This window comes from Eurypyga helias, unplaced genomic scaffold (genome assembly GCF_000690775.1).
Source record: "Eurypyga helias isolate BGI_N326 unplaced genomic scaffold, ASM69077v1 scaffold28178, whole genome shotgun sequence".
Lineage (NCBI taxonomy): Eukaryota > Metazoa > Chordata > Aves > Eurypygiformes > Eurypygidae > Eurypyga > Eurypyga helias.
Window position 1 is genome coordinate 1824 of NW_010269415.1, and position 9087 is coordinate 10910.

The window sequence follows — 9087 nt, forward strand, 5'->3', positions numbered from 1 at the left end:
AGAGAGGGTCTGAGTAGGTGGTGCAAGCGTTGGGCGCAGGGATGAGGTGTCCCGGTGGGGGCCCGTGGCTCACGTGGGTGCGGGCAGGGCTGTTCCAGAGGTCGGTGATCTCGCTCAGGTTCTCCGGCAGGTCATCCTCGTGCTCTGCCTGCGCTGCCAGCTCCATGTTCCTGCAGAAGGGGTCCAGCCACACCGGGTTGGCCCTGCCCGGGGGAGAGGAGCAGCCCTCAGCACACGCAGAGGGTGGCTGAAGCCCCGGCAGCATCCCTAACCCCATCCAGAGCCTGGATGCTGAGGTTGCGCTGCCTTCTCCTGCCCTGTGTAGACATGAATTTGGCTGCTCTGGATCCAGCATCCCTGCTGACCCCAAGCCTGGCCAGTATTGGCAGAGACGGAGTGACAGGAGAAAGCACAAGGTCTTTGAAAGATCTCAGGGCAGGCAGGCATCGCAGAGCCAGTGTCATGCCATGCACAGTGTTCCCCGCTGCACCCCTCCACAGAGCAGGGCGGCATCGTGACCCCACCTCTCGTGCCACCTCCGGCTGCAGAACACAGGCATCCCTCCCTTGGGAGCAGCCTGTGACCCCCCAAGGTGCCGCACGAGGTGGCAAACCAGGGAGCGGAGGGCAGAGCTCACCCGTCGAAGGAGTACTTGTTGGTGTTCGGCATGTCCATGATGTCCATGAAGCCTCTATTCCCTGCAGAAGGCAGGAGTGGGAGTTACAGGGCGGCGTGTCAGTGAGCTGAGAGGTAAACCAGACTGGCTGAGGGCGTGGGGTGGCACTTATTAATCGGGGAGGGGAAACTCCGTGACCAAAAAGGCACCAGTGGCGCGACAAACGCGCTGGGATGTGCCTGATAAGGTGGAACCTGGATTCTGGGAAAAGCCTCCCACCATCACGCCTTGCTTCAGGAAAATCAGGCAGCTTCTGATTTCCACCCCGCTGACACCTCCCGCATCTCCCCATGTACCCCACTCCGTGCTGGTCATGCACCCTACGCTCCCGTGCAGCTGGAGAACCCCAAACACTGCTCACCGGTGGAGCCGGCCACTATGGCTTTCAATTTCCTCTTGTGCCTGCAAAAGAAATACAGCGAGTCAGGGAAGAAAATAAGGAAGATGCTCAAAAGGAAAGGGGTGCACAGATCTGCAATCACCCTCCAAACAGCCCCTGTATCTATAAGAACAGTGAGATTGGTGGGGAGAGGTGGCATCAGTATTAAAACCACTCTATTTTGAGGAAAGAGGGGCAACTTCTGAACTCAGGCTGAGCTCCGCCACTGTAGGTGTTGGGATTCTGATGCCCTTTCCTTGCTGGCCCGTGGGGACGCTGCAGCTGGCAGGGCAGAGCCTGAGCGTTACTCACACTGTCCGGTAGTACCAGTTCATGAGGATGAAGAGCATGGCAGCCAGGAACAGCAGGACGGCCAGCACAATGATCGCCATCTGGGAGACACAGAGGGGTAGTGGCAACCCCCGGCACGGAGACAGCACCCGGTGCTGGGCACCCACCCAGAAGTATTTGGGTGAAACATCTCTCCAGGCCATGGAGAGGATGGGAAAGGTCATCATCCCACCTGCGAGCAACAGCCCAAGCCGGGCCATTACCTGCAGAGCCGAGAGGTCATCCGGGGCCCGGGCGGTGATGGCGGGCTGCACGTCCAACACGTTGTAGTTCCTGAAGAGGTTCCTCAGCTGCTCCTTGTTCTCGTCTATCATCTGAATCACCCTGGGAAGAGAAGGGTTGCTTGGGCATCGCGATATTAATGAGGGTCCCTGAGGATTCAGCAGGCCAGGCAGTGGGCTGGGCGACGGGCCAGGTGACATACCGCTCCACGTCCAGGATGCGGTTGGTCTCCTTGTTCACCACATGGATCAGCAGCTCTGTCTGCGCGAAGTTCACCCGACCTTTCTTGTCAACGTGAAACTGGGGAGAGACAGCCGGGTCTGCAGTGTGAGAGAGGTGTCTCCTCCCGGGGCATCGCCTGAACATGCCCCGTGGTGGGCAGGAGACCCTCGAGCCTGGCATGGAGTTGGCCTGGACCCCTTCGATACACCCCAGCCTGGGCCGTACCCATCACCTTCAGAGCTCGAGGACGTCTGTGGTTTATAGAGATGGGGGACCCTCAAAGGAGACCTCCCAAGCAGCACGCGGAAGGTTACCTACCCCTTAAAGCAACCTCAAAGATGGATCTTTACCTGCACATCATCCGTGTTGACAATGGCACCCGTGATGTTGGAGAGCAGGCTGATGAACTCCTCCTCGAACTGCCTAACTTTGTCGGGGATCTCGTTGATGATGATTTTGACCCGCTGGTCATCCCGCAGAATGTAAATCCCCACGACGGCTGTGTCGTTGTGGCCCACCAGGTCAGAGGCCATGACGTCCACCACGAAGTAGCCAGGGTTGTAGGCCGTGAAGAGGTCGAAGGTTCGCAGGATCCCATCAAGGGTTCCTGGGGGAAAGGACGGTCACAAGCAGAGGATTAGTGACCCCGGTCATGGGGACGTGTTTGGCCATGAGGATGTCTTTGGCCACGGGGGCATCTCTACGCACCGATGCTGAAGATGTTGGCCACCTCCTCGGAGTCATTGGAGTGCTGCCTGATGTAGCGGATGCCCAAGATGTTGTACAGGACCAGGCTGTTATTGCCCACGTCGGCATCCACCGCGACCACTCTGATCAGCTCCGAACCCACCTTGGCGTCGGTGGCAACACCTTTGAGAGAGAGATGGGACAAGGACCTGAGGCCAGGCTGGCATTCACTGCCCCTTCACGAGGCTGGATTTTCTCTGGAGCACCTCCAGCTCCTTGTGCCCCTCCCAGCCCCTGGCATCCTTTACCTGCCGTGTACTCCGACTTGGTGAACTGGGGGGACTGGTCGTTGATATCATCCAGGAAGATCCGCACCTCCTGAAGTGTCAAGTCCCCACTGAGGTCCCAGGGCTGGGCTCTGCCTGCTCGCTGGCCCCGGGGAGGGGACCAATTCCTCTGGCTGGACGCTTTGACGATGAGGGAGTAGTATGGCTCCTTCTCCCGGTCCAGGTCTCGCAAGACCTGGAGCTTGCCCTCCCGGCTCAGCTGGAAGTTGCTCTCCCGGTTCCCAGCTGGGTGCAGAAAGGGACCCCACTTAGTCCTCTTTGGGCTCAGCATTTCTGAAATGCCACCTCACCCACTGACCAGGGGAGAACGGCAGCGAAGAGCGGGCGGCAGCAACACAAACCCCTGGCGAGGGATGTGCCGGGAGGATGCAGAGGTGCCCATCCCCTCCCCACTCTGCCCTCACCTGCTATGAAGTAGTAGACAATGGCGTTGGAGCCCTCATCCGCGTCCACTGCTCCGGTGACGTTCCCCACCACAGTGCCTGGCCGTGAATGCTCGGGGACAGAGAGTGCCTGGTACTGGGGACTGTCCCTCTGATGGAGATCCCGGGGGAAGGAAGGGTTACGAGCATCGGGGGTGGCTTTTAGTTTTTGCTTTGAAGGGCTAAATGTAGACAAACCCCATCGTGCTCCCCACCAGTGGTGCATGCTCCATCCCACGTGCTCAACGGCATCCCCAGCCCTGCACCCCCTGGGTCCCATCCCCTCCATCCCAGTGCCTTACGGGCGGCCTGAGGAAGACGGGCTCGTTGTCATCGATGTCATCGAGCGCGACCTGGAGAGGCTGCATGGTCTCGTAGGCTGGCTGGCCCTGGTCGCAGGCCACAACGATCAGCTGGGGAGAGAGGCAAAAGCACCGTCCTGGGCAAAGCCACGTGGGCCAGGAGACATCGCTGAGGCGGGGGCAGAGGGTACAGCTGGGCGGCGGAGGATTTGGGGGGCATTTAACAGGGAAATGGCCCACCGGGATGCAATTCCCCAACGGCATTTGATAACCACTCAGTTCCCGCTAAGGCATGACACCTTCAGAACCGCGGCAGCTGACGCCGTCCCCACCCCATCACTAGCATCCCGCCAGAGCCACGCCGGACCCATGGCCTCGAAAGCTGTCCCCAGTCACCCTTGCGGGCGCGCTGCCACCTGGCTCACGTTGTACACCGCCTGCTTCTCCCGGTCCAGCCGCATGGCCGTCTGGATTAGCCCGCTGACCGAGTCGATGCTGAAATACTCCCAGTCTTTGTTGCCCGCCCCGGTTTTCAGCAGGTTGTAGAGCACCGCTCCATTGAGGCCCTCGTCTTTATCCGTGGCGTAGACCTCATAGACGTTGGACCGCAGGGGGATCTCCTGCTTGCATAAGTGCAGCCCCTCAGCCCCAGCATTGGAGGCAAGCCTCCTGCTCCCCTGCCCCTCCAAACCCCCTTGTATCAGGGTCAGCAGGTTCCTGCTGCCCAAAACCCAATCAGGAGCTGGCAACACGGAGTCGTAAGTCCCTCGGGCAGGGTGCATGCTTCACGTGTGTGCTGGGGACTGGCTGAGCCAAGCCTGGCTTCCCAGAAAGGGGAAACATCTCAAATGTCAGCGTTTCAGCCCTTGTTTATAAACAGGCTTAGCATGCAGCAACCGGCCGTTTCCTTATTTTGCATGCTCCCAGGGTTTCTGTTCCCCAAAGCTGGCCCGACGCCCCCTGCTCGCACGTAGAGAAGGGCTGTCGGTGACCATCCAGCCCCTTGACCCAAACCTTCTTGCCACATCAATCAAGCTCATGTTCCATCCCCAGTGGATGTTGCCATTGGTAAACAGGAGCCTTCCCGGGCACGGTCTCGACATGCCATGACACCACTCCTTCCCCAGGGCTTTACCTCCTTGATGTGCAGGATGGTGCCGTTAGGTGGGCGGACGAAGACGGGGCGGTTGTCATTGATATCGATGACCTCCACATGGAGCATGGTGGTCCCCCAGAGAGGGGGACGCCCCTTGTCCGTGGCCACCACGGTCAGGTTGAACCTCTCATAGGACTGCAAACGCCGCCGGGATGTGACGAGCCCGGAGTCCTTATTGATCTTGAAAGCCTCTGGGGACAGAAAAAACACCTCTCTTGCTCAGGACTCGTGGCACCAGAAAAACAACGATTAGAAAAGAGTACACCAGCTGAAGCACACCCCTCGCTGGTGGGAAATCCCTGTGGTGGGGTGACGGAGCATGACGGCTGCCTGAGGCCGGCAGCGCAGATGCTCTAAGGGTGCCGTTTCAGAGTATACCTGCCCACTGCCAACTCCCTCCTGCCGGGCAATGACAAGCTCCTAGGCTTCTCCGGGATGAGTTTCACTCCTGCCCAGGTTAGCTACACCAGCCAGGACAGGGTGATCAGAGGAGCCCATGGGTCTCAGGAAAGTGAACTTTCTGCCATTTCCCTCCACATTTACGCGGGCTTTTGCTTGGTTCCCGTTACTCCAAGGCATGCAGGGGTATCCTGGATTTCAGGCACTATCACTATCCACCCACAGCGTCCTAACCCTTCCTAGCTTTCTTCTACAGCGTGCAGTGAGTTTGCTCCAAGGCACACTCGTGTTCATAGAAAGTGCTGCAGGGGTTGGGGGGATGAGGATAATCCAAGGATGGACTGCAGGACGAAGGCAGGCAAAGCCATAACGTGCCCTGTCATGAGGAACTGGGAACGGTGGAGCAATACCGAAAGCTCCGGGAGCGTGCGTACAACCTTGCTCCAAACCAGCTGTAGGCTTGGCCCCTACACCTCCTCCGATTGCTCCTCATTGTAACCCTCCTCCCCGGCCAGACCCCCGAGGGCCAGCGCCTACCCGCTCCGGGGCCCTCAAGGCCGTAGGTCACCACGCCGTTGTCCCCTTCGTCCAAGTCTGTGGCAGTCACGGTGATCACCGACGTCCCTGCCGGCTCGTTCTCGTAGACGCTGGTGCGGAACTGGCTCTTGCCGAACTGGGGCCTGAAGTCGTTGATGTCCAGGACTGTGATCAGCACCTTCGACAAAGCACAGCCGGCTGGGTGACGCGAGGCTGGCGATGGGGGCCATACCCCTGCCGTGACCCACGGCTATGCTGCCAGAGCACGGTGCCCTTCCTGCGATTCGTTTAACTCTGCTAGCCGAATTCCTGCCTCCAACAATGGGGGCTGCCGTGGCCGGGGCACCCATTCATGCCACAGCACTTGCAGACAATAGCCTTGCCCTCCCCCGCCCCTCCTGCTCAGTCCCCTCCTCTCCACACACAAAGTCCTCTGCACCCTGCACTCCACAGCCCCTGGGGTCATCTGCTCTTCCTTCTGCCTAATTCCTCCCTGGGGCCACCAGCGAGCCCACTGTGGAGGAAAGACCGAGGTTTAACCCCTTCCTGCAGGCGGGACTGGTGACCACCACACGAGGGGTGGTGGGAGGAGGAGGAGAGCCCTACCTGCACGGAGTTCTCCCGACGGTTACTGGAGACATCCCCAGGGTTGTCCCTGGCCACAGCTGTCAGGGTGTAGTGATCCTTCTTCTCCCGGTCCAGGGCTGACAGGATATAGATGTCACCCTGCAGCACACAGAGACCTTCATGAGGATCTTGTCTGGCAGAGCTGGTCCTCGAGAAGGGGCAGAAGGTGAGGTGTGGGAGCAAGGCACAAGATGGGACCATCTCAGCCTTCCCTCCCTTTCTCCCTTCTGTTCCAGCCCCAGTTGGCTCCTTACCGTGTTGGGATTTATCCCAAACTTGCCCTCTCCATCCCCCAGGCTGTACTGGATGAGAGCAAAACGCCCAGAATCTGCATCGGTGGCCTTGACCCTCAGGATGACCGTCCCCAACGGCACGTCCTCAAAGACAGCTTTCTGAAAGCAAAGGGAGCGGGCAGGACTTGCTGTTTCAGTGGGCAGCAACCGAGGGCGTGGGGTGGCACCCAGGGGTGGGCACAGCTGGACCCAGAACAAGATGTTCGTTCCTCCTGGGTGAAGAAGAACCATCTTCTTCGTATGGTTCAAGTGCTGACAGAGGGAAGAGGTGTCCCTGGAGAACCTCCAGCTCTGTCCCCGTCCTCACCAGGGGGGCCCTGCCCAGCCCCACGCAGATTTGGATGGAGGAGCCCAGCTCACCTGGTAGGACGGCTGGCTGAAAACGGGATTGTTGTCATTGATGTCCACTATCTGGAGGTACACGGGAATCTCGGCAGATCTGCGGGGAGAACCGTTGTCGGAAGCTCGGATGGTGAAGTTCAGCCACTGCACCTCCTCGTAGTCCACCGTCCTGTTGGCCACGACCTTCCCTAGAGGATGGCAGACCCTGAAATGAGAAACCTGCACCAGGCCACCCGCCTGCTCCAGGACTCCCACCTCCCCAGGTCACCGACCTGCTGACTGGTCTTCCAGGCAGGCATAGCCTTCCGGAGAGAGGCTCAGCAGTTACCTTTGTCTGGGTCCACTGCTGAGATGGAAATGAGTGTGGTGCCCTGCGTGGCTCCCTCCAGGATCCTCTCCGTGAAATAGGTGACCCCAAAGGGGCGGAAGCGCGGCGTGTTGTCATTGACATCCAAGACGTTGACTGTCAGCTTGGCTGTGGCAATGGTGGAGACAACAGGGGAAGAGAAGAGGAAGAGGACAAGTGAGAAGGAGAAGGGAAAAGATGGGAGAAAGAAGTATCACGGACAGACAAGTGTGAAACTCTAGGAAAGCCGGTTCAATTAAACTGAGCAGGTTTATCAAAAATGGCAATATTCAGGACGGCCGCTATGCCCTGAGCTGGCTGTGGGACACCTACTTTAGACCAGTCCCACCTACTTTAGACCTACTCCTGATCTGTGTGTGCCCTCTCACACACAGCACTGGATTTACCAGGAGAAGGGTGGCAAGATGTCATGGGGATGGTAATGAAGAAAAATAGCGCCTCATATGGAATGGTTATGGGCACAGAGTCCTCTCCATCCCAAATCCGGCCCAGGGATGTACGGGCCATTTGCTAAAGGAGGGCTCAGAGGACAACCCTAACCTGCTGGGAGCAGGTCAGGATGGAGAAGGAGGTGGGAGAGCTGCTGACTACCCAGAAGTTGTGCTGGTGCCTGGTAAGCTGCCAGCCCCGGCCCCACCAGCCCCGGCCCCACGCTGCCTGGGGTGAGGCCACACTTACCGTTGGGCACGCTGACCGAGCGGTCGATGACTTCGCTGGCGTTGTCATGGACGGAGATGGTGACCTCGTAGGTGGCCACCAGTTCCCGATTGAGAGGGGATTTTATCTTCACAGCTCCTGGAAAGCCCAAAAAGATGGGGGTCCCAGGCTGTGCCTGTGCCCCCCACCCCCACCGAGGACCCTCGGCAGACTGGTCTGCGCCAGCCGACAGCTGCATCCTCCACTGCATGGCTGAATGGGGAAAATGCTCAAGACCTACAGGAGGAGACACCTCTTGTCCCCCTTCCCTCCGTCTCCTGCCTTCCTGCCTGCTCCGCTTTGCCCACCGAACAGGTTCTCCGACGGGTGAAGGTTTGGGTTGTGCGGATGCGAGTGGTTTGGGAGCAACTGCTGCTGCTCCCATGCACGACCCCATCCACCTTAGCATCCAGGCATCTTTAAGAGTCTTGTCCCACATTTTTCTTTCCTGGATCAGCTCTGTGCTTCCAAAAGAGAGGCGGGGAGCTCCTGGCCCTCTTTGCCAAGGGTAGAGCCTACCCCGGAGTCCCCCCTCCCTGCTCCCCACAGCGAGGTGCCCGTGTCCAGTCTGTCAAGGCTGAGCAGCCCCCGGCCCGCAGCAGAGCCGTCTGTGATGGAAATGGGGGAGATGGAAGGAGGCGACGGATGGCACGGAGAGAGAAATGAGCACAGACACAGAGACAAACCTTGCGGGCCGAGAGCCGGAGAGGAAAGAAAAGGGTTAGTTAAGTCGGTTGGCTGGGGAAGAGAGGACAGGGCAGGGTGAGATGGGGCAGCCGGAGGAGGAGAGAGGGGAGGGAGGAGGAGAGCATCATCTCCCTGTGCCTTGGACACCTACCTCCAGGCAGAGAAGAAGAAGAAGAAGCAGAAGAGAGTAGAGGGGTCCGCGCTGCTCGCGCTACCCTTCCCGCTCTCCTACCTGTCCTAAAATCCACCGCAAATGCTCCTTGCTGGTCGGGCACCAGCGCATCTGTGTCATCGCGGGCCACGATCTCCAGCAGGTAGTACTCCAGGCGGGGGTGGAGGTCGCGGTCGACGGCGGTCACCTCCGCCACCACTGTG

At 59.2% G+C, this 9087-nt stretch overlaps 1 protein-coding gene across 1 annotated transcript in view; it reads right to left on the minus strand.

Moving 5' to 3' along the window:
* Positions 1-9087, minus strand: part of CDH23 (cadherin-related 23) — a gene marked incomplete at its 5' end in the record, with an annotated part of 63081 nt that overhangs the window by 1795 nt on the left and 52199 nt on the right. The window contains 21 exon segments of the mRNA XM_010158107.1: positions 58-203; positions 638-698; positions 1038-1078; positions 1368-1447; positions 1610-1730; positions 1831-1928; positions 2201-2457; positions 2559-2720; positions 2846-3109; positions 3289-3418; positions 3609-3719; positions 4034-4228; positions 4744-4955; positions 5701-5878; positions 6307-6426; positions 6582-6719; positions 6981-7150; positions 7235-7288; positions 7291-7437; positions 8008-8124; positions 8945-9082. Coding sequence (XP_010156409.1) covers positions 58-203; positions 638-698; positions 1038-1078; positions 1368-1447; positions 1610-1730; positions 1831-1928; positions 2201-2457; positions 2559-2720; positions 2846-3109; positions 3289-3418; positions 3609-3719; positions 4034-4228; positions 4744-4955; positions 5701-5878; positions 6307-6426; positions 6582-6719; positions 6981-7150; positions 7235-7288; positions 7291-7437; positions 8008-8124; positions 8945-9082 — 2940 coding nt within the window.